Consider the following 22,567-nt stretch of genomic DNA (forward strand, 5'->3'; position numbering starts at 1 on the left):
CACACACACACACACACACACACACACACACACACACACACACACACACACAAATTAAATTCACACTGAAAGATATGGGTTTTGCGCAAATAAAAAATAAGAAATAAACAAGATGACACTTGAGTAGGCCTCACACTCTAAGCATTGCTACATTGTCTTCCACAAGGAGCAATGTGTATGTTCAGAGGCGGAGAAAGTTTTAATTTCAAGTGGTTATGTGTCTACAGTAAAAGACTGTAAAGGGGCACAGTAGCGATCTGGGGGACTGCCCCCTGGTGGTGGGACTCACTCAACACATGCAAACAAATCTTTACAACACAAGAAAAACATATATATACAATTTCTCGAAACATTAACTTTAAATTTACTTTTGTAAAAATTTGTAAAATTACCCAAGTTATTTTGAAATTCTTATTAAATAAACAAATAAAACATAAAGTAAGATCGAGATTCCTAAGATGTTAAATAATTAAACAAACTATCTAAGAGAGGGATGTATGTCACGTTATTGGCTATAATTTAAAGCAGCATTTAGTTTTTTTTTTTTTTTAAATGGATTAAACAAGAAAATATAGACTTAATTTAAAGTATTCGTATTAGTGGGGGGGGGGTAAGGAATAGTTACTGTACTCCACGCTCCAACTGGCGGTAATGCAACAAATAGTTGTGTGTCGTGAAAAAGGAAGACGAAGAAGAAGGTAATCAGCGTCCCATAATTCCTCGGTGTGCTCGTTTGACCTCGCGGCGCACGGGAAGAAGAAGAAGGGGCTCACGCTCACGCTGTCTGCTGGTGCTGACAGGCTAACCATTGCTCAGTTGAAGATCATGGCTGCTTCAAAGCCAGTGGAACCGCAGTCCGGGACTGGACTACCCCGATGGCAGCTGGCACTGCTAATCGGCACCCCCATAGTGCTGGGAGCGGGGGCGGTTTACCTGTGGAACCGAAGAAGGACCAAGGAAGGGAAGGGGACCGGGGAGCGGAAAACACCTGAAGGCAGCGCCAGCCCCGTGCAGGGCCAGGACGGCGGAGCTCGGGACCGCGAGAACATGGTAACGTTACGGTAGCGCGGGGTGTCTCCTGCTGTCAAACAGACGCACATTAACGTGACGTACGTTGTCAGCACTGTGAACATTTTCCCAGCTAAACGTGTCATGTCATAGCACAGAGCCAGTCAAGGACACACATCACTGGTGCGCTCATTAACGGCTGCCTTAACCGGAGACGCCAGGCCGATATCCACCAGCTCGTTGCTGCTGGATTATTCGGCTAACTAGCTGTTGTAAGCTAACGCTAGCTAGGCTAGGTTAACTATCCCGACTGTACATCTGACATCTATTGCAATTCAGGTATGACTTACATAACTGGTGACGAGCGTTGTGTTTAATAGCGTAGCATAGCTTTGTGAATACAGCTTTTTGTGGCGTGCCAGCCAACGTTACCCTCTCAAAGTCTCAGAAAAGGCGGAGGTAGCGGCGTTTCTGTTTCAGTCACTAGGCCCTTTGTAACGCAATAAAACGGGTGATGAGTGGATCGTTCTCATCCACATGTGCAGTGTGTGGCGGACAGTCGCACCCTGAACCAAGAATCTAGCTTACAATCTTCGGCAGTGACGGTAATCAGCGCAGTAGTACAACACTTTAGTATTGGCAGAGGTGTGTTTGGATCTAGTATCTGTTCTGCTGTACAATGTATGGTACATATCGTTAACCAGTGCTTATAGCTTCCAAATACTGAAATAAAGTGATAATTGTATCAATAGCATATGGATCTCTGAAAATATGTTAGGGTTCACTGTATAAGACCAACATCTCATGACAGGTAAGACTTGTTTTGAGTTAATGTGTTAATAGATGAATAGACCATTATTCATGCAGCGAGTCTGGCGTACCAATGCATGCTTTAATCCACTGCACATTTAATATTTTTTTTAAGCTTATATGTAACCGTTTGCTGATTCCAGTGTAACATGTATTCTTTTCATCAATGAATTTGGATTCTAAGGTCTTATATTAAACTATAAATTGGTGTAGCTGTAGGTATAGTTGGAAGTGGGTTGTTTGGGCTTGTGATTTGGATGGAGTTTGTCCCTTGTGATTCATCTCAGTCCTTCATCCAGACCACAGAGTTACAGGAGAGTGTTTGATCAATAAAAGATGTCTTTTGTGTCTCCCATTTAGAGCCCTTTGGATCGAGCCCAGTCGGCAAAGAACAAGGGCAACAAGTACTTCAAGGCTGGCAAGTACGAGAACGCCATCCAGTGCTACACAGAGGCCATTGCTCTCTGCCCCACAGAGCAGAAAGCTGATTTGTCAACGTTCTACCAGAACAGAGCAGCAGCCTACGAACAGCAGGTTAGAAACAGCTTCTGTTATGTTGGAAACATCTTTTTACCCTTTACTCTAGAAATAAAGTACCACTGATAGTCACTGAGTGGATCTGATTGTAGAATTTCCTAAAATTGCAAGTGCTGTCCTTTTTTCTTTATCTTAAATATGCTTCATCTAACTTAATTGTAAGCTTTGCCTTCCTGCTCTTCAGACACAGACAGACAGAAGTCTGCTTATTATGTGCTAATCATTATTCTCCTGCTAATTTATCCTCCTCCTTTTCTGTTGTATATTTGCCACAGACATTAATGAAACCTCACTGTTATCAGCTTGCACGAGATGTTTATGTTAAAACTTTGATTAATCAGTAATGAAGTTTTCTTTCCAGTTGCCAGCGGGAATAAAGGCTGTGAACGTTTAATTCTTGGTTTGTTAGTGATTTACTATTATGACTGTTTCTCTTCAGTAATAATTGTCATGCGTGTGACCATTCCTGTACTTTCTCTTTGTTTTATAAGCAGTTTTGTCTGGTGACATGATCACTGCGGGTCTCCCTTAAGAATGCGCTTTGGGACTGTCGTTTTGCAGTCTCCTAATCAAATTAGATCTTTTCATATTAGTCAGTTGCAATTTACAACTGTTAAACTCAGGCCTTCATGGTATGAGCTTATGAGGAAAAATGAAAGTTCCACACCACTTCCGTTGTGTAAAAATACCTCTGGATCTCTGTGTATTTAAATCTGTAAATTACCATTTCAGAATAAATGGACAGAAGTGGTCCAGGATTGCTCCAAGGCTGTGGAGCTGAATCCACGTTATATCAAGGCTCTGTACAGGAGGGCAAAAGCTCTGGAAAAACTCGACAACAAGAAGGAGTGCTTAGAGGGTGAGAACCTCACCTGTCCTTCACAAATGTAGCTGAACAAGTTTAAAGTGGCACATTCTTAAGTGCCTTCTTTGTTCTGCATGAATCCCCCAGATGTTACAGCAGTGTGTATTCTTGAGGCCTTCCAGAACCAAAATAGCATGCTGCTAGCAGACAAGGTGCTGAAACAGCTGGGAAAAGAGAAGGCCAAGGAGAAGTACAAGGTACTTAACTGCATTCACCAACTAAATCATTATTTTAGTTTTCAGAATTGTCAGTGAAACCCTTTTATCCCCTTTCCTGTAGAACCGGGAGCCAATGATGCCTTCTCCTCAGTTCATCAAGTCCTACTTTAGCTCATTCACTGACGACATCATCTCCCAGCCCCTGCAGAAAGGGGAGAAGAAAGACGAAGACAAGGACAAGGAGGGCGAGGCAGCAGAGGTCACTGAGAGGTCAGACAGCTTACACAGAATCAGCTTTATGGGTCTTAACCACTGACCCGGGCTGGTGGTATAGTATGCTTCGAGGGGGTTGTCTGGAGTTGCACATGAATAGAGCAAACGAATGAGCATTATTTTGAGGATTCAGAGGATGAAAGGAAATAACCACGTATGCCCACAATAATTCTTCTAATTAGAATTTCAAGGCATTCTGAGTAGAATGTAATTACCACAATGCATATTTATGCAGGCAAAGCTTTTCTGATGTTATTTACTTTCCTTAGTTCTGGCTACCTAAAGGCAAAGCAGTACATGGAAGAGGAGAACTATGACAAAATCATTAGTGAATGCACCAAGGAGATTGAGTCTGGTGGTCGATACACTGCCGAGGCTCTGCTGCTGCGGGCGACTTTCTACCTGCTAATTGGCAACGCTACCGCTGCCCAACCTGACCTGGACCGGGTCATCAACATGCACGACGCCAATGTAAAGGTACAGTATGCCCCGACTGAGATCATCAGAGCAATAAATCTACTGTAGGGGTTTCAAAAGTGTTAATTGCTAACCTTTCCTATGTTGATGCTCAGTCAGGCTCAAATGCAAGTCAAATATTACCCATTACAAATAAATCACAACAAGCCCTTTACCTGTTCCATGGTTTGATTTCTACAGCTACGAGCCAATGCTTTGATCAAGCGTGGCAGCATGTACATGCAGCAGCAGCAGCCCCTGCTCTCCACACAAGACTTTAACATGGCAGCCGAAATTGATACACGCAACCCTGACGTATATCATCACAGGGGTCAGGTAGGACATTGAATTGATTATTTTTATGAATCATTTAAAGTAATTGTAATATTAATTATTCTCATACTGTAGATACTTGTACTCTCATTTACATACTTCTGCTGTCAAGTGTCTGAGGATGGTTATCAATCTGAAAGCGTTTTGTGGCGTGATCTGAAGTCTACTAGTGTCTACATTTTCCATGATTTTTTTTTCCAGCTAAAGATCCTGTTGGACCAGGTGGATGAGGCAGTGGGAGACTTTGACGAGTGCATCCTTCTCAGGCCTGACTCTGCTCTAGCCCAGGCACAGAAATGCTTTGCTCTGGTACGTAATCTACTGTAGTGAATGTGACAGTCACGGTTTTAGTTTTTACTTGTTTATTTATGTATTTACATTTACCAGAATATGTGTTGAGTTCCTTTCCTCTTCCTTTTCAGTACAGACAAGCATATACTGGAAACAACCCAGCACAAGTGCAGACGGCCATGGATGGATTTGAGGATGTTATCAGAAGATTCCCAAAATGCGCTGAAGGCTACGCTCTTTACGCTCAGGTATAGGTTCACAAACCCATCTTTTCTGTTTACAAATGATGAACATCTCAAAAAAAACTAAGACTCCGTTTTGTTATTTACAGGCTTTGACTGATCAACAGCAGTTTGGAAAAGCAGATGAAATGTATGACAAGTGTATTGAACTGGAACCAGACAATGCTACCACATATGTCCACAAGGGGTGAGGATTAATTTTCCTCTTGAAGTGATTGTATGTTAAAATTGCAATTTAGTGTGTACGAAGAGATCAGCTGATAAATCTTCAACATAAATTCAGTTTACTACAGCTTCAGTGGAAACAAGACCTGGACTTGGGTCTGGAGCTTATCAGTAAGGCGATTGAGATTGACAACAAATGTGACTTTGCCTATGAAACCATGGGAACCATTGAAGTTCAAAGGTGAGATGAACTTTAGACTTAATTTGCTCAATAATTATGTTTTTCTAAAGTTGCTGAAATAACTAGATCTCTCTCTCTCTCTCTTTTTTTTATAGGGGCAATCTGGACAAGGCAATAGAGATGTTCAACAAGGCAATTAACCTAGCAAAGTCAGAGATGGAGATGGCCCATTTGTACTCATTATGTGATGCAGCATACGCCCAAACGGAGGTGGCCAGAAAGTATGGGCTGAAGCCTCCGACACTGTAACTCTGCCATCTGATCGCCAAGCTCAGTCTTCATTGCTGAATCTAGCTGTGTTTAAAAGTACGACTGTCTGATTTACATTAATTTGTAAAAAATGTCCTGGATTATAGTGGAGAACCCTGAATGTATATAAAGATATACTGTGTTTACATCACACTAATGGGGTTTGTTATGGAAACAAAGAATTTCTATTCACAATCACATGGAGGCTGCTCTGGGCCTCTATGATAATTAATCGGCTGCCTGGTTGAGGGTGGGCCTTAACCAACACAGCCCTTTGCTGATACCTAATTCAGAGTATAATTATAAACCTTGTATTGTTCCGAATAAAGAGAAAGATTTTGAGGGAAACATACATGAAGTGTCATGTATACCTTTCTAAACTAGTGAGTATGTAAAACGTAGGAAAATTATGTGTTCAGTCTGTGGAACCAATTACTGACTCAAAGGTTTTTGTGACACTTTTAAATTGACAAAACATACTGTGACAGCTTTGTATAGTTCTAATGGACTGTTCACCTTCTAATTTATGCTGTTCTAAAGTGTTTTTGTCCAGCTACTTCCATATTGTAACACACCTGACCAATTCTGAATGCAAGATTAAAGTTATAGTCAAATGTGTAATGTTTGTGTTTGTAATGCTGAAATTATTCTCATGAATACAGAGAGGATGGTTCAGTTTTTGTTTTTTTATGATGGGATTGCCTGTTTTTTTTAATATATACTTTGTGCAGCATGTTTACTTTATAAATAAACAGATACATGCATTGCTCGTGCTGTCTTGAACACTAGGAAGTCCCATAATATAAGATGCTTTGGCATGGAGAACTTAACCAACTACTGTATGTCTCTAGGGTTTTGAGCTGCCTTTAGCATCTCAATGGATGGGATATTCAGTGATATAGTTTTTCCTAGTTTACTTTAAAACACTTTTTTTTTAATTGTATAATGTTCATTTTCTTGTTGCTTTTGAATTCATTTTTTGACAGAGCAAACTTTAAGATGGTGGTTTTATTTCAATTAGAGATTATATTCTAACAACTCAAGCCTTATTTTTTCCAGCCTATGTGCAGCCCTGGGAAGCTCTTGGTACAGTGTATGATTTGGACTGAAGTAGCATTTGTACACAGTGAAGCAAATAAAATTGGCCTCTATGGCTAAATGTGTGTTAATGTCGAATAATTCAAGCTCTAAAGTGTTATTTATGACATTTGTTCATGTAGCAGAATATTTCACTGAACAAAAGGTAACACCAAAGAACCAACTGATGCACTTTGAGTTGTGGCTGGTGAGGACTAGTCATAAATTTATCCTGCTTATAGGGAAAAAGATTTAGCCTTGGAAATTGTTTTGCAGGTAATCAGTAAATTATGGCTTTTTGGTGGAAGTTAAACTGCAGTTATTCATTCAATTATGTAAGATGCCCAAAGTGAAGGACACATTTGATCTTAATAAAGTAATTACTCTTGAAATTAAATTAACGCTGTTGTTTCTTGTAGACTACTGTAGTTGTATTTTCTCAAGAAGATATCTGTGTCCCTTGTGGCTATGTGTCTTTTTATTTCACATAGTTTTACATGAATTGTGTCTTTTAATTGTCATTGTTTCATCCTGGCACCTTTAGAACTTGCTTTAACTTAGCACCAAGTCACCCGCTCTCTGGCCTGTTCTTACATTTTAATCTAAGCTGTACCTTGAAAGTAAAAGTAACATAAAATAAAAATTCTGATGGTGCCACACACAAACATCTAAGAGAGACCTACATGTATGATCTAATCAGATTTATCAGCTACAAGCAATGAAATCACAAAGACATTGATTATTTAATCAAATGTAAACACTGAACAAACCTTTACATTCCCCTGAGATATTGAACTGAAACTGATACATTTTGTGGCTTTGAACCTCCAATGCAAACATCTGATTATTTCTTTTTATGTTTTAATTATGTTTTATGTTTTAATTAATTTTAATTTATGGCCAGAACTTGTTTTTATTTTATATAGAAAACACTGAACCTGTTTTAGCCAACCATACAGTATTTGGCCTTCATGGCAGCCACGTTACTGTTATGTTACTGTTAAGTTGATTGTCTGTTTTTTGTACAAAGATCTTGTTTAAATGGTCAAATTGTAACTCTTGGACAGTTTTAACAATCTAAATGGTGCGGGCTTAATTAATAGTACTATTCGTAAAAAAATTATTACAATCACAAAATATCAGCGATATCATTTGCACTGTCGCGTGTTCACAATAGCAGCATTTCTACAATCTCAGCTGCTCGTTAATCAATGACAGCGTTGCGACACATCGGCGGTGTTGACGGCAGTTGACGTGTCTCCGTCAACACAACAATGGCGGATGCCGTGGAGGAACCTCTACAGGGCAGCTGGTGAGGATATGTGTTGTCAGGCGAACATTGTGTGGAGAACTTTCCATTGTCACACTATTGTGTCGCTTTCGTGTTAATGGTTTGGGGTCAAAATAGCCGTACGCGCGTTTACACGGTGAATCTGCTTTTCCCATGATGGACGCGGGGCTGAATTCAGTTCGGTACCGTTAATGTTCGGCGGCTGAAGCTAAAGATAATTAGCGTGTTCGATGTTTGTCAACGAACAGCTCGGCGATTTACACGCACGCTCAGATGCAAACAGTTTTCAGAAAGACTGCACAGTAATGGTTTTACGACAGTATCTTTGGCATTGACAAGTTTATAGACTGCGCTCATAGATTAGCCAGCAGGCTAACAATAACCAGCTAGGCTCCCCGGGTTCTGACGTTATTGGCGCTGTTAGTTCCTATTAACAAGATGAAAATCTTAAGAGCTCTAATCCCAACTACGCCGTGTTCTCGTGTCATTCAGTGTCGTTCAGCGAGCTGCGCCGAAATGGAATCATGCTACATCAGCTAAATGACCGTCTGTCAGGAAGTGCTCGCTTCTAAACACTTCAAACAGTCAGCTGAGCGTTATCTGCACGTAAATCCACCGAATAAAAATCGGGCAGTATTCGCACATGTTGTTTCATAAAAATGTACGTGATATCAGCTCAGACTTATGAAAACACATAACGGCTTTTCAGTTGGTCGATTACTGTACTTCAATAAGTCGTATATTTATCTAAAATGCTAGTAGAAGGTAAATTGTGATGTATTGTTCACATTTTTATTGCGCAAAGTAGTTTGTGACTAATTATTTTAACTTAAACAATTGAAATCATAATGATTCACGGTATGTTACCGTTACCGGTACAAATCTTATACCCATTACTGTGCAATAACCCTGCAATGACCTCATACTCACTCTAACTGTACTGTACTGCTTTGTACTGTGCCAACACAAACTGTTCTGTACCTGTATTCTTGCTCATCTGTACTGCTGTTGTGAGAGGTAATTTCCCCACTGTGGGACTATTAAAGGTTTTCTTATTCTTATTCTTATGAATTAACCTGACTTTGAAATATTTCATATTAATGTGAAAAATATTTTTGTGGTTGCTATGTTGATCTTGTGCCATCTGTGTCTGCTCAGGAACCAGGATCTAGCTGAAGCACTAGACTCCGGTGGTTCTGATATGGAGCTGGAGCGAGGCATCATCCAGGTTCAGGAGAACGCCACTCAACATAAAGCTAAAATGTGGAAGGTGAGGAGGGCAACAGAAACCACTTCACTCCTGCTAGGAAACAGATGTAGTAGGAAGCATGTAGTTTTAAAACTGGATGATCAAGAATCGCTCATGTCGTGTGCAGGGTTGTCATACTTTTAGTAGAGTCCATGCTATAGAGCTGTAGACTGCTTCCGTCAGACAAACAAACCGGAAAGACCTGAGCAAACCACTGGAATTCAGAGCAACACAGACACAAACTCGCCCACTAAACAAAAGCTTCCTCCCTCATTCTAGAGTTTTTTAACACCGTTTTACTGCTCCAGTGATACGGAGCTTCATCACATGCCTACTTTTAGGACCGTTTGATCTGCAAACCTGGAACTTAGTTTATGCACAGTGTGGCAGGTGAAAGTTTCTAATTTGCTCATTTTTTTAATTGCCTGTATATTTCATCAAGTCAACACTTTACTTCTGTTGCATAGAATATCATCACCTCAGCGTGTTTACTGATGTCACACTTTAGGTACACATGCAAACTACCACTCTGTCCAAAGAGAACTGATCTACCTAAACTCTAGTGTTCAGCTTATTTATATTGGCCAGTTCTTTAATGTCCTTTAAATAAAGTTTTTAACCTGTTGCATTATGCATTTCAACAATTACAATGTATTTCATTTGTTTAAGGTTAAAATAGTCTTTTACATCATTATTTTACTAGTGAATGTATAGAGTAAATATTGAATTCAGCATTTAAGTTGTTAATTGAAGAATCAAGTTCCCCTTTATCTCTCAGGAGCTGCATATTTAGCACTTAATGGTTTCTTTGTGTTGGCAGATCGCTCTAAACGTATCTGGGAAAGGAGACAGCTTGTCCCCCTGGGACGGCGTCCTGGATTTACCAGAACAGACGCTGATTCACAACCGCAGTCAACAGCTGATTGGTGAGTAGAAGCATGTGCCTTTACTTTCTTGAGACAATAATGATGCTTGGAACAACTGCAATGGACCATTCAGCATTTGACCAGAATGAAGGCTGGGCACTTAGAGTTTGTGTATGTCCAGAATGTGAATGTTTCTTATTGGGTAAACACAATATACAATTTATATTACAGTTATTATTGATGTAATTAAGGGGATTTACAGAGGTTTCCAGTGCTACACATGCTTCTTACTGTGTTTGAGTTATTTGCTGCAGTGACTCTAAATTGTAGGTTGGTGCACATACAATGCATTATTTAGGTGATTACATCTCACTGACAGTAGCTCTTGTTTGGTGTCAACCATCTGTGGACATTCTCAGTAACCCTGTTGCTGGTTTTCCAGTAAGGTCTGTGTATTGGCAACTGGACTGATTTTACATGTCCTGCATGTATTTGTATAAAAACAAAACGTGTTCAGTGTTTCACGAGTGCCTGCTTCAGATGAAGGCAGCAGGAACGAAGAAAACCAAAGTGTTTGTTTTGAGTTTCAGTTGCACCCATACTGTCAGTTCTCAGGATTTCAGAGAAACAGATTACTTTTATTAGTAACAGTGAAGTTAAAAATAGAAAACCCCAGACCCAGAAAAGCAGGAATAAAGAAAACCTGCTCTTTTATATTATTTAATATTTTATGGGGTTTGTCACTCAACACTGTTTTGAATATGAATGTTAAGTCTTTACATAGCAGCCCCAACTAACACCTTTTGCTCTGGTTGCTCCGTTTAGACCAGTTGGATGTGTCAGAGGAAGAGAGGAGTGATATGGTGTCTGATGTGGAGTCAGTCATCACTTTCTACTGTAAGTCCCGCAACATTACCTTCACCCCAGAGCTGAGCTGGCCACACCTGCTCAAACCACTCCTGGCCCTCCATCTTCCACGCAGTGACCTCTACAACTGCTTCTACGCCATCATGAATAAATACATCCCTAGGTGAGTAATCCGCACAATGATGTCTTTTTCATTCATATTTCTCAGACTTAACCTAAATTGTAAGAGTGATTATCTGTTTCATTTGGGCTGGTCCAGTGTGCTGGGCTCTTTGTACATTTGGTGCTTTTCTTTTTAATTCCTCTATACTGCTCTTAAGTTTTTCTAAATTATTGGTGACCATATGTTGCACAGGCTGTTTGGCACTTTAATTTTGTTGCACATTGTTGTAATGACAAATAAAGTCTTATCTTGAACGAAATATATCAATTTCAGGGACTGTGTGCCAAAGGGCCGACCCTTCCACCTGTACAGACTCCTGCTGCAGTATCATGAACCTGAACTCTGCTCCTTCTTGGACACCAAAAAGATCACACCCGACTCCTACGCCATCAACTGGGTTTGTCCATTTGGCCGCCTGTCCATGTCTTATGACAGCTGTACAAACACAGGGCTGTGTTTGTACAACTTTTTATTTCCTCTGTCCTCCACAGCTGGGCAGTCTATTTTCCAGCCACTGCCTTCCTGATGTTACCCAGACCTTGTGGGACTCCTACCTCCAGCAAGCTGACCCGTTCCTTATTTTCTTCCTCCTCCTCATCATCCTTGTCAATGCCAAGTATGCTGTCGGTAGAGGAAACTGTATACAACCATTATCGCATTGAAGAAACATAGATTTGAGTTGCCTTTGTTTATTTCCCTCAGAGAGTCCATCCTTGCACAAGAAGCAGACAGCAAGGAGGACATCATCAGTAAGTTCAGCTTTCGGCTTTAGTTGTACATTTGTTAAAACAGTGGAAACTAACTGATATTTCTGTCACAGAAATGCTAGAAGCTTTTCCTTCTCTCCTGGAGTCTGAGGACATTGAAGATTTGTTTTCTCTGGCCCAGTATTACCAGAGCAAGACCCCTTTGTCACTCAGAAAGGTAAATAACACATTAAATGTTTGATAAATATAGAATTGTGCTGTAGAACCAAGTCCATTACAGGAAACGGAGATTACATGTAATGTGTTTGTCTTTTCTGCTTGGTTAGATGAACCAGAATCTGTTTGGTAGCAGCCTGGTGGCCCTGAAAGAAGAAGACACTGACCTGAGTCAGGCTCTGTGTCTCCCGGTGTCTGTCCCTGAAATCCTGCAGGCCAACCAGCTGCAGCAGGTCAGCGGTGCTCTCGGCTTACACTAACAAGGAAATAATTAACCTTTTGCCTATTAGCCATGCGAGAGGCACAGAAGAGAGAGTGCTGAGTAACGTGAGTGTTGCTTTTCAGGATGGAGTGCGCTTCTTTGTGGTGGACTGCCGGCCTGCAGAACAGTACAACGCCGGGCACCTGTCCACAGCCTTTCACCTGGATTCGGACCTTGTGAGAGTTTGACATATGCTTAAATAAAATGTGTATGTAGTGAATAAATCAATGTTAAGTACAAATTGGGATTATTTCTTCATACAGATGCTCCAGAACCCATCAGAGTTTGCTCTCTCTGTGAAATCCCTGTTGGAGGCACAAAAGCAGTCGTTGGAGTCCGGTTCCATCGCCAGCGGAGAGCACCTTTGCTTCATGGGCAGTGGAAGAGAGGAAGAGGACATGTACATGAACATGGTGTTGGCTCATTTCCTGCAGGTAAAGCCCAAACAAAAAAATCAGACTATAATATGTCATAAGGTCACTTGATTCCTGTTAGTCACTGTTACACAATCTAAATTCCCAATTCAGTTCCTCTTCGCTTGCTTCCTGTTTCTATTTCAGAAAAACAAAGAATATGTAAGCATTGCTAAAGGAGGCTTCATGGGTAAGTACATGAGCACAACTATGTGGATGCACACCCCCACAGTGCCCCATAAACAGACCAATGGATAAAGTTCAGGGTTTTGGTGCACAATTAGTATGAGTATATTTGTTTTCAGCTCTACAGAAACATCTGGTGGACATGAACATTGAAGGCCTCGACTCCTCATACGTCCACTGGATTGTCAGCACATCAGGATCTCACAGCAGCCTCAGCTCTGCTGATGTAAGTGTCCAGAGATCTTGAACACAGATTAATTAAATTTTTCTTTTTTATTTTATTTATTTTTTTTTTTTAAGTTATTCTTCTTCATGCGTTTTTATAAACTTCTATTAAAACAGGGTGAGTCTCTGAGCAGCCCGGGGGACAGCAAAGGTGTCAAGTCTTTGGTCAACAAAATGACATTTGCTCTCAAGTCCAAGTCGGTGAACGTGAAAGAGAAGATGATCAGCTTCATTGAGAACACCTCTGCTCCTGTAGACAGGTGAGGGCCCACTTCCTGGTAAAATAATGTGATGGAGCTCAACCTGCAACACACCTTTTACTCTTTGATAGTTATTGGTGTGAGCATTAAGCTATAGATTGATATTTCTCCAGCAACTGGAGAACTGTGGCTTTGACAACTATAACTGTGAATACTTGTGCCTTATTTCATGCTAGAATATCTTTCACTCTGCCCTGGCCAGAGAAGGTGATTCCAGATCGGTAAGAGCTACTTGACATCAAGCTGTTTTTCATCAACATGACCACTGGCTGTAAACCCTCACCGGCCTCTAGGGCTCAAGGCGACGTAGCCTCTGTCACATTAAAGCATGCTTAGCCCCAGCACACCTGCCTGCCCCGCTCACTCGTACAACAGCGCAACACATTCTCATGCAGTACAAGATTTTAGGACCTGTCTTCATGCTTTCACTAACATTTAGCACTGCAGTTTGCACTGTTCCAGCTCCAGGAGCCATACCTGCCATTTGTGACTCTCAGTGTGAAAAACCTGAGGCATTTTAAGGAGAGCCTCAGTGTCTCACTGTCTGCTTGAAGATGCACTTTACAGTCTGTCTTGCCATTTCATTATTGTTCTATTAGATGATAGCCAGGGCTAGCAGAACGTGGATCCACCATAACCATACAAATAGCCCTGAACATCATACTGTACGTTAACTGATCTCTAACTCTTGCTAGCTAGCAGAGATGTCTCATTTAACCTCTGTCTTTGTCTTTAACAGCATAACCCCTGGCAGTTTTGTGTGTGCAGACTTCCTGCTTGATGTTTTTAATGTGACTTCTCATCACAGGCACCGATGTTTCTCCACTTCACTGCCTTAGTACTGATGTGAGCCTCTAAACACCCACATTGTTTCTTCTCCAGGCACGTGAGCAGCAGCGACCGCGTCGGCAAACCCTACCGCGGAGTGAAGCCTGTGTTCAGTATTGGCGACGAAGAAGAGTATGATACAGGTACATTTCTTGTAAACTTTTAAATGAGTGTGTTAGAGCTACTAAGTTACTGAGTCAAGCAATGCAAGTCTCAACTTTCAACTAATACCCCTCCCAGACGAGATCGACAGCTCATCCATGTCAGACGATGACAGAAAGGAGATCGTCAACATTCAGACTTGGGTAAACAAACCAGATGTAAAGCATCACATTCCATGTAACGAGGTGAAAGAAACAGGCCACATGTTCCCCAGGTGAGTTGAACACCTGTCTGAATGTAAAACATTCATCTAATGCCACAAGCATTGTTGTAAATGACTAATTCATATTTCCGAATGAATAAACAGCACACAAGGTCAGGAATCCTAACCGCTACTCTGTTCTCATGTGTTTGCAGTCACCTGCTGGTCACAGCCACTCACATGTACTGCCTGAGAGAGATCGCCTCACGCAAAGGTTTTGCCTACATCCAGTCCAGACAAGCACTGAACTCGGTAGTGAAGATCACATCCAAAAAGAAACACCCAGAACTGATCACCTTCAAGTTTGGCAGCAACAACTCAACTGGAGTGGAGATATCAGCAGTGGAGAGGTGCTTGTCTACAAACACTTAAGAAGACTGTAGTTCATTTGCAATAAACATTTAAATTTATCAGACCTGATTAGACCTCCATTAATAATCTTAGGGTTTACAGTACACTGGCATAATGTATTAATCAAATGTAATTTTCTCAAATGTTTTTCTTTCCTCCTCTCAGATATTTGATACCCAACGCAGGTGATGCGACCAAAGTCATTAAGCAGCAGATCATGAAAGTCCTGGATGCTCTGGAAAGCTCATAAAATCGAGATGCCTGGCGAAGATTGGGAACCATGAAAGCCTGCTGTGACGCACACCTTAAGAGTCTACGTCTGCCAAGAGTGAAATCTTCTCCTGCTTATCCTAATGGACTAATCCAGTGCAGTGTTGACTGTGTCTGTGTTGGGGACAAGGGTGAATCTCCCACTGACTGCAGACCAGTGGGGGGTGTGTGTGTGTGTGTGTGCGTGCGTGCGCGCGCGCGTGTGTGCGTGCGTGTGTATAAATACTTAGGTGCTCCACAATCATCCAACCAATATTTTACACTAAAAAGACTAGATATTGTTTATAGTGTATGATTTCTTTACTCTTGATAGAACATGGAATCTCATTACAATTACAGTGCAGTTCCACTTCGGTGATCTCCCTCTGGCCTTAACGTAGCGTACTGACCAACGAGTGGCAACAATGTTCATGACTGACCTTTTTTTCTTTTTTTAATATTCTATTATTTGAGCATCTCAGTTCTGACCCATTGCTCTTGTAGTGAATGGATTCATTTACTTTCCACATGCTTCGTGTAGGTTTCCAGATGTTTATTTTGGCCAGGAAGTGTCAGCACGAGCCAACCGACATGAAGATACGCAGCCCTCTGAATAAGCAGCGCTGGCAGGTTTCCTACCGCAACAGCCGTTTTTGATAACCTTTCTCCAGCAGGCCGCCTTAAATAGCAGTTATTTGAGGGTGTTTTCTAAGTATTTGATGTATATATTGTGTAAACGGCTCTATTTCAGCACAGACCTTTTGAAATGTTATTTTGAAAGCATATGCTGATATGCAGGAAACACAAACCACGGTTTTGAAGTCCCCCTTCTTTCTAGAACGAGTTTCTGGCGGATAATTTCCTTCTACGCTTTTACATATGCTAATGAATTCTCCTCATCTCCTAGCAGTCTGATGTAGCTCTCAGAAAGCACCACACGCAGCCCCTCTGGACTACATTAGTGTTCCAACAAGAGGTTCAGTAATTGTCATTAAAAGCCTGAGCACCTCAGTATTTTTCCATCGCTCTCGAATGGAGTACATGAAAGTCTTTTCCGAGTTGCTATATGAAAGCATCTATGTGATTATGTTAGCATGTGTACAGTTAGTACTGTAAATGCTAATAGGTAAATACCCACTGAGAATGAAAAGATGGATGTAAGGACTTTGCTTTTCACTAAGCACAGCTTCCAAAGGAAGGAACATCATTTGTCATATCTGTGTTAAGAGATCATTTTGTCTTGTCCATTGTATTGAGTGCAAACTAAACAGCTTGTTTGCCACTGCTGCCTTTGGCCTCATGCCTGTGATGTGTGATATTGGCACCAGCAGTGGCATCATATGCCAGTACGTTCTCTGCTAGTTTTTTTAAATTTTGTTTGTTTTCCTAGTTTTGCTCCTGCTTCCATGTACATTTTAATAATTATCTAGTGTGGCCTGGGTTAAACACGCCAGTCCAGGAAGGCCTGAGTAAAACTTAAGGTGTGTTCAGGAGATGAGCAAGACAAACTTAAATCGGATGGTTCATAAACCTGGTCTTTCGTCACTCCAGTCTTTCATACCATTCCTGTGTAACATCATGCATTGTGTTGTAATTTTGTGATATTTTTCAGTATTGACTGAACTTTACTTTGTAACATCGGTGGCAAAGGATATTGACCACTAGTTGAAATGCAAGTGTAATTTGCACCTTACTGTACTGCTGTTATTTTCTAAGCATTTCTGTTTTTAATAAATGGAAATTATTTGACTGCACCTGTGTGATTATAGTCATTCATATGCTTATTTTTGACCTATCACAAATAGTTGGATGTTTTTTTATATTAAACTTATGCATCTGCAAGTCCATGTTTAGAAAAGTTTTTCATCACACATTATTTCAATAGAACCTTTAGAATAATATTTTCCCTTGCACTGTTAAATTTTTACAGGACATTTAACCAATGAGGAAAGAGCCAAATGCACACCTCTCTATAATGATGTCACTTAGTTTCTGAACTTCAGAGTAAGGTTGTTTTTTTTAATTTACAAGCACTGAGGCATTGAAGAGTGGGTCTGTTTAACTAGAATTCGAAGTCATTATTATTGTTTCGTATGGTTTCGCCTTGTTTAATGGCTCAATTCAACAACCTGATGTCCTGTAGGTAAAAATTCTCAGTCATCCGTGTGTCGCTGTCTGAAAGTTAAGTCGTGTACTCCTCAGTTAGGTTTCACACCTGTAAAGTAAAGGCTCACTATGTGGAAATATGACGAGGGGGACAGATCTTGATCTTTCTAGAAACTGATAAAAGAGCAGCATGATTAATTGAGAAACAGGCCATGTCTGAGGTATCTGATCTGTTCAGGGAGGAGTTTAAAGCTTCTCTAACCAGAATGTGACTTAGTTATATTCAAACGATTAACCTTTGTCTTCTTTCTTTTCTGGGCCAATATCCTTTGTTAACGTACCGCTCTGAGCATACTTCATCTTCTTGTAGCTGCTGGTGGGGTCTTTCTAGTCGAAAAGAAGCAGCTGACTTACTTTTCATACAGTAAATATTGAGTCTTATTTTGAAACAACCAACCGGAAATACGCGTCGTGCGTGGCCGCTCTGGACTCTGAGCAGGAGAACGTTGCGTTCATGTCCACCTTAGGAAGAGCAATGTCCAGTGAGTACTTATCCTCTAATACCTATTCTTTTTACTTGACACCGGTGTTGTAGCTAACTCCGCTCTGAAGTAGCGGAACTGACGGTTGTAGCTGCAGCGGAACCATGCTAACGGTGTCCTGCTTCCAGAGTTCCGACTGGCCGTGGTCCAGCTGCACGTGACGAGCGTGAAGGCGGACAACCTGAGCCGAGCCCGGAGGCTGGTGAAGGAGGCGGCGGGTCGGGGCAGCGACGTGGTGCTGCTGCCGGTGAGGAGCCGACAGACCTCAAAAATACTTAGCAAGTGATGAATGGCAACAAAAAATATCTATCATTTTTTTTTGTTTGCGTGTGTGTTACTAAGACGCATCTGTTAACAGTGAACCCGCACGATGAACGTCCCCATCACCGTTTTGACTGTACAGCTGACTGATTCCTTCTCTGACCTGTCATTACCACAGGAATGCTTCAACTCCCCGTACGGAACCAGCTTCTTCTCTGCATATGCTGAGAGGATCCCTGGAGAATCCACTGAGGTGCTGTCACAGGCTGCAAAGGAGAATAAAGTGTATCTAGTGGGAGGTAGGGACTCACGTGGCTGAAGTGACTCTGAATAACAGAGAAGAGTGGACGGATTTTTCCTCCACTGTAAATGAATGTTCACTTCTAATGATTTCCAGCAGGCGTTGCTGTGATGTAAAGGTTAACAGACTCTCTAACCAACAGCACACAACCCATAACTACATTTCTAGTCTGTGTGGCTTTAACGTCTAGATCAATGTTCAGCGTGTATTTTGTAATATTATTCATGTGCCTCTTCCAGGATCTATCCCTGAAGAGGACGGTGGGAAGTTGTATAACACGTGCACAGTGTTTGGGCCTGATGGAAAATTGATCCTGAAACACAGGAAGGTACTGTAACGTTTGACTGTTCCTTATTGATGACCTAGCAGTCAATCAAAGCCTTTGTCTTCATCCAGATTCACCTCTTCGACATTAACGTCCCAGGAAAAATCAAGTTCCAGGAGTCTGAGATGCTGAGCCCAGGGAACAGTCTGTCAGTGTTTGAAACACGTGAGTGACGCCTGGAATCTGCTTTGTCCCCTGTGGCTGAGCGAGCAATGCTTTGATCTGCGCTTCCTCCCGCAGCCTTCTGTAAAGTGGGAGTGGGCATATGCTATGACATGAGGTTTGCAGAGCTGGCGCAGCTGTACAGCAGGAAAGGTAAGCGGCTGCCGTGACGACAGCGGGTTTTGGTGACGTGAGCGGTTAGTGAGGTCCTCCGTGTGTCCTCAGGTTGTCAGCTGTTAGTTTACCCCGGAGCCTTCAACATGACCACTGGTCCCGCGCACTGGGAGCTGCTGCAGAGGGGCAGGTCAGACTCAGACGCCTCATCAGACCGACATGTGACATGAATGATTTGTTGCTGTAATGTGTTTTGTTGTTGGTTGCAGAGCTGTTGATAACCAAGTGTATGTGGCCACTGCATCACCTGCCAGAGATGAGACTGCGTCCTACGTGGCCTGGGGTCACAGCACTGTGGTGAACCCATGGTAAGAGACCAGAACGCTGCCTTAAGTACCGTCTGTGAATCTATTGTAATTATGTAACCAGCACCGACTTTGATTGTGTGACAGTCTTGAGTTTTATACAATTTGTCGTTGCAGGGGAGAAGTTCTGTCCAAGGCCGGAGCAGAGGAGGAGGTGATTTATGCAGAGATTGGTGAGCAAAAGAACACTTCAGAAAGTCAGGCAGACTACACATACCACACACTGGCCACTGATAACATGTAAAGCATGTTTGGTCAACAATCAACAACTAGTAACTGGAAATACACCAGTATCACACTATCGGACGGACAAAAACTAGAAGGGTTCACACGGAGGAGTTTGACAGCATTATATTGCACAGCTTTTCCACTTGTCTCCACTTTGCATTGTCCCGTCACCAGACTTGCAGTATTTGGCCGACATCCGGCAGCAGATCCCCATCACAACGCAGCGCCGCAGTGACCTTTATACAGTGACGGCTGTGCAGGAAGGGTCGGGCTGAAAACGGACTCGGAGGAGCAGGAGAGTGGGATGTGTTGCGTCAGGTTTGTGCCACTTGGCTGTGGGTTGTTGCTGGGAGATCATCGGGCATTTGGTAACCAAAGAGTTGGGGGGGTTGTGACAAAGGGAACAGCTGTAGGGGAGTGAAGAGTAAAGCTGTATTCAGGATCAGATGGATTCCTGGCCTCAGGAACGCCTTGTGGGGGAGGTTGTAACTGGGTATAGAAGCAGATTTAAAAGAGAAACTGCTCAGAAGACTCCTGAGCTGTAAGTGGCCTCACCATCAAAACGAAACAGTCCACCACACCTGCAGGCTCTCGATCCTTCAATTCTTTTAAGAATTGGCAGAAAATTGAGAAATTCTCAAATTAGTATAGAAGGTCAAGGTACAATCAACACTATGTGTTAGATCACATTGTCTCGTTCTCCCTGAAGAACAAGATGTGTCTTCTAAACTTGGTTTTCCACATCTTTTACATCTTCCACATCTGCTGACAGTTGATTAGTACAAAATTAATGAGAGATTTTGAGTAATATAAGTCGTTTGTTTAATGTGTAAAACTCAGAACTCTATGCTCAGGAAAAACATCAGAAAATACAGTGATCGTGATGTATTCTGTACTTGATGTAATCACATTCTGTACACATTTTTTTATTTCTTTCATATAATGTCATCTATCAATACGCATTTTTAGATTTAAAATGTAAATCCTAAAAAGCCAAAGTCAAACAAAGCAGCAACATTATTAAATCTTTAATGAAATGTGCTGAAACAAGCCTCTCGCTTATTTCTTATGTATTATTGCTCGTTTCTAAAGGCCACAAACCCACCGTGTGTGTTGGACACGAGAGGCACCGACAGAAGTCTCTTTACAAACCAGTTCATAATGAAGATTCATCATCTCTGGGTTTTATACATCAGTCTCAATCTTCAGCACTTCAGCTTCCCCCTCGTTTGGAAATTGTCTCTTGTGTCCTAAAGACAAGTAATAAAGGTTAAGCAAGTGTGAAACCTCTTTGGATCCTAAAAGCTCTATGTTTGGATGATTACATTAGTCTTTTTATGGCCTCTAGAACAGCTTCTGTGTGTTACTGTGTTTAAATAGGTTAATTGGGCCCCAAGGCGACAACAACTGATCAGAACCAGGATGTTTACGTGCTGAAAACCAAACCAGGATTCTCCTGAATAGAGCACGTGTAAACAGCCAGTACCTGGGCTTAACTTAGACCCCATCTCTCCTCAGAGCCTCTGTCTGACCCATGCAGCCTACCTCTGTTGGAGTTTTCGTATTCCTTTTTCAGCCTCTTACTCTTCCTGTCCAGGTGGATCTGATAGACCACAGCCGCAATCACCATGGTCCCGACCGCCACACACAGAGCCAAGCTGAAGATCCACAAGGGCTCTGAAGGGTCCTTGGCCTCCGAGTTGGGCTGTACGCCTTCTGAGCCCAAACAAGAGCCGCACATTAGTGAGGAGGCGATGACTTTTTGCTGCTCGTCTAAAGGGGCAGTGATCAACCACTCACGGCTTGTCGAGGTCAGGCTTTTGTTCATAAAGCGGTTCTCTACGACGCAGGTGACGTTGGAGACGCTGGCGTTGCTGAGGGTCAGGTGGCTTGTGACGTTGTAGAGGTGGGAGTCTGGGTCTGATGCTGCCTGGGTCGTCACTGATCCTTCAGGGGGCTCCTCGGCGCCATTAATGACCCAGTACACAGTGGGTTCGGGAAAACCGCCAGCGGAGCTGCAGATGTAGGTCGTCTGCTCTCCGTGGGCTTCTTCGTGCACCAGCGGGGAGCTGAAACTGGCTGCAAACAGTCATCGCATGAGATCGTGCTCTTAAATATTCCCCAGTCTACTTTGTGTTTCACACCGACCTGTTGACCTCAGGCACACGCTGCACAACAGTGATGTCTGATTCCCCCCTGCCACAGTCACCAGACTATAATCCACTTCGTTCTCTATGGGGTCAACTGTCAGCAGCATCAGAGACAGGTTTCCAGTGAGCAGAGCGTCACTGGCGAGCGTGGCCCCGTTCACGCTCCATTCCTCCACGTTTCTGTCCTCCTCCCATGTGGACGCGAGCACCACTTCATCCTCTCTCCTCCACTCTATGGAAACGTTCTTCAAGGCTGAGAGTTCATTGTGAAAGCAGGGCAGTGAGACCGGACGTCCCACTGTAGCCAGGACGCAGTCTTCCTCTGTAGGACCGAGCACAATCATCACGTTAGCTGCAGGTTCAGATGTAATGAGATGTTTTTTTTTATCAGCAGACGAACCAACTTTACCCAGACAGGCGCAGACACAGAGAAAACTGAGCAGCAGCAGCAGCACCGGCGTTGCACGACGAGGCCGCGTTTGCCAAACGCCTTTCAAATCTCCTTTAGACAAGACGGGCGAATCCATGATTTAGTCATAAGTCCGTGTACGCCACCTTCCCCATGCCCTGCTGATGCTGAACCACTCCTAGTTATACGACCTTCCCTCACTGACGGTCTTCATGTTCAGTCATGTCGAGGCCCGTTCAGATCTGCTCCACTTTCTGTTGTTATGATTTTACTGAAACAGACCCACACACAGGTAGAAGTGGTGGCTTGTCTCATAGTTAGGAGCTGGTCAAACCTGTTTGAGCCGAGGTAGCACACGCCCATTGGCCTCAGCTGTGCACGGCTCAAACAACAGCCTGACGC

The 22,567-nt window shown here is 42.4% G+C and overlaps 4 protein-coding genes across 8 annotated transcripts; 3 read left to right on the forward strand and 1 right to left on the reverse strand.

Moving 5' to 3' along the window:
- Positions 1-699: 699 nt before the first annotated feature.
- tomm70a (translocase of outer mitochondrial membrane 70 homolog A (S. cerevisiae)) lies at positions 700-7,102 on the forward strand. Its single transcript, XM_029148449.3, has 12 exons — positions 700-1,050; positions 2,179-2,352; positions 3,088-3,214; positions 3,308-3,417; positions 3,500-3,648; positions 3,921-4,128; positions 4,309-4,443; positions 4,642-4,749; positions 4,863-4,979; positions 5,063-5,160; positions 5,257-5,379; positions 5,475-7,102. Exons 1-12 carry the CDS (start codon positions 826-828, stop codon positions 5,626-5,628), a joined length of 1,728 nt encoding a protein of 575 aa, XP_029004282.1. The 5' UTR covers positions 700-825; the 3' UTR covers positions 5,629-7,102.
- Positions 7,103-7,890: 788 nt separating this feature from the next.
- On the forward strand, positions 7,891-16,956 carry tbc1d23 (TBC1 domain family, member 23). 3 transcript variants are annotated; one of them, XM_029148417.3, is made up of 19 exons: positions 7,891-8,017; positions 9,155-9,266; positions 10,066-10,171; positions 10,937-11,141; positions 11,415-11,538; positions 11,633-11,757; positions 11,844-11,890; positions 11,962-12,065; positions 12,175-12,297; positions 12,410-12,502; positions 12,590-12,760; positions 12,887-12,929; positions 13,045-13,151; positions 13,268-13,410; positions 13,587-13,631; positions 14,293-14,381; positions 14,479-14,614; positions 14,758-14,952; positions 15,119-16,956. In XM_029148417.3, the coding sequence occupies exons 1-19, from the start codon at positions 7,980-7,982 to the stop codon at positions 15,201-15,203; spliced, it is 2,091 nt and encodes a 696-aa protein (XP_029004250.1). In that variant the 5' UTR covers positions 7,891-7,979; the 3' UTR covers positions 15,204-16,956. The 3 variants fall into 3 exon arrangements, with proteins under 3 accessions (XP_029004250.1, XP_029004251.1, XP_055364328.1); XM_055508353.1 differs by lacking the exon at positions 7,891-8,017 and adding an exon at positions 8,255-8,298; XM_029148418.3 differs by lacking the exon at positions 13,587-13,631.
- Positions 16,957-17,658: 702 nt separating this feature from the next.
- On the forward strand, positions 17,659-20,896 carry nit2 (nitrilase family, member 2). Of its 2 annotated transcripts, XM_029147818.3 has the most exons (11): positions 17,659-17,850; positions 17,979-18,097; positions 18,290-18,410; positions 18,652-18,740; positions 18,809-18,902; positions 18,978-19,052; positions 19,125-19,203; positions 19,283-19,381; positions 19,496-19,551; positions 19,781-19,924; positions 20,699-20,896. In XM_029147818.3, the coding sequence occupies exons 1-10, from the start codon at positions 17,823-17,825 to the stop codon at positions 19,879-19,881; spliced, it is 861 nt and encodes a 286-aa protein (XP_029003651.1). In that variant the 5' UTR covers positions 17,659-17,822; the 3' UTR covers positions 19,882-19,924; positions 20,699-20,896. The 2 variants fall into 2 exon arrangements, with proteins under 2 accessions (XP_029003651.1, XP_055364239.1); XM_055508264.1 differs by lacking the exon at positions 20,699-20,896 and having other exon boundaries at positions 17,660-17,850; positions 19,781-20,656.
- LOC114853915 (ICOS ligand-like) lies at positions 20,412-22,528 on the reverse strand. Of its 2 annotated transcripts, none has more exons than XM_055508263.1 (5): positions 22,166-22,528; positions 21,755-22,078; positions 21,407-21,685; positions 21,152-21,319; positions 20,412-20,856 (listed from the first exon to the last, which is right to left on the reverse strand). In XM_055508263.1, the coding sequence occupies exons 1-5, from the start codon at positions 22,281-22,283 to the stop codon at positions 20,792-20,794; spliced, it is 954 nt and encodes a 317-aa protein (XP_055364238.1). In that variant the 5' UTR covers positions 22,284-22,528; the 3' UTR covers positions 20,412-20,791. The 2 variants fall into 2 exon arrangements, with proteins under 2 accessions (XP_055364238.1, XP_029003649.1); XM_029147816.3 differs by having other exon boundaries at positions 21,152-21,322; positions 22,166-22,526.
- Between the last annotated feature and the right edge of the window lie 39 nt (positions 22,529-22,567).

Source organism: Betta splendens, chromosome 4 (assembly GCF_900634795.4).
Source record: "Betta splendens chromosome 4, fBetSpl5.4, whole genome shotgun sequence".
Lineage (NCBI taxonomy): Eukaryota > Metazoa > Chordata > Actinopteri > Anabantiformes > Osphronemidae > Betta > Betta splendens.

Bases quoted from the DNA above. Each gene is read 5' to 3' on its own strand.
- nit2 (XM_029147818.3), top strand. From the start codon at position 17,823: ATGTCCACCTTAGGAAGAGCAATGTCCA. The intron at 18,903-18,977 runs GTGAGTGACGCC...TTCCTCCCGCAG, and splicing joins TCTGTCAGTGTTTGAAACAC to CCTTCTGTAAAGTGGGAGTG. The intron at 19,053-19,124 runs GTAAGCGGCTGC...GTGTGTCCTCAG, and splicing joins GCAGCTGTACAGCAGGAAAG to GTTGTCAGCTGTTAGTTTAC.
- tomm70a (XM_029148449.3), top strand. From the start codon at position 826: ATGGCTGCTTCAAAGCCAGTGGAACCGCAGTCCGGGACTGGACTACCC. The intron at 4,129-4,308 runs GTACAGTATGCC...TGATTTCTACAG, and splicing joins TGCACGACGCCAATGTAAAG to CTACGAGCCAATGCTTTGAT. The intron at 5,161-5,256 runs GTGAGGATTAAT...ACATAAATTCAG, and splicing joins ACCACATATGTCCACAAGGG to TTTACTACAGCTTCAGTGGA.
- LOC114853915 (XM_029147816.3), bottom strand. From the start codon at position 22,283: ATGGATTCGCCCGTCTTGTCTAAAGGAGATTTGAAAGGCGTTTGGCAA. The intron at 21,323-21,406 runs GTGAGTGGTTGA...GTTTGGGCTCAG, and splicing joins AAGCCTGACCTCGACAAGCC to AAGGCGTACAGCCCAACTCG. The intron at 20,857-21,151 runs GTAGGCTGCATG...ACTTGTCTTTAG, and splicing joins ATACGAAAACTCCAACAGAG to GACACAAGAGACAATTTCCA.
- tbc1d23 (XM_029148417.3), top strand. From the start codon at position 7,980: ATGGCGGATGCCGTGGAGGAACCTCTACAGGGCAGCTG. The intron at 11,539-11,632 runs GTTTGTCCATTT...TGTCCTCCACAG, and splicing joins ACTCCTACGCCATCAACTGG to CTGGGCAGTCTATTTTCCAG. The intron at 14,953-15,118 runs GTGCTTGTCTAC...TCCTCCTCTCAG, and splicing joins GAGATATCAGCAGTGGAGAG to ATATTTGATACCCAACGCAG.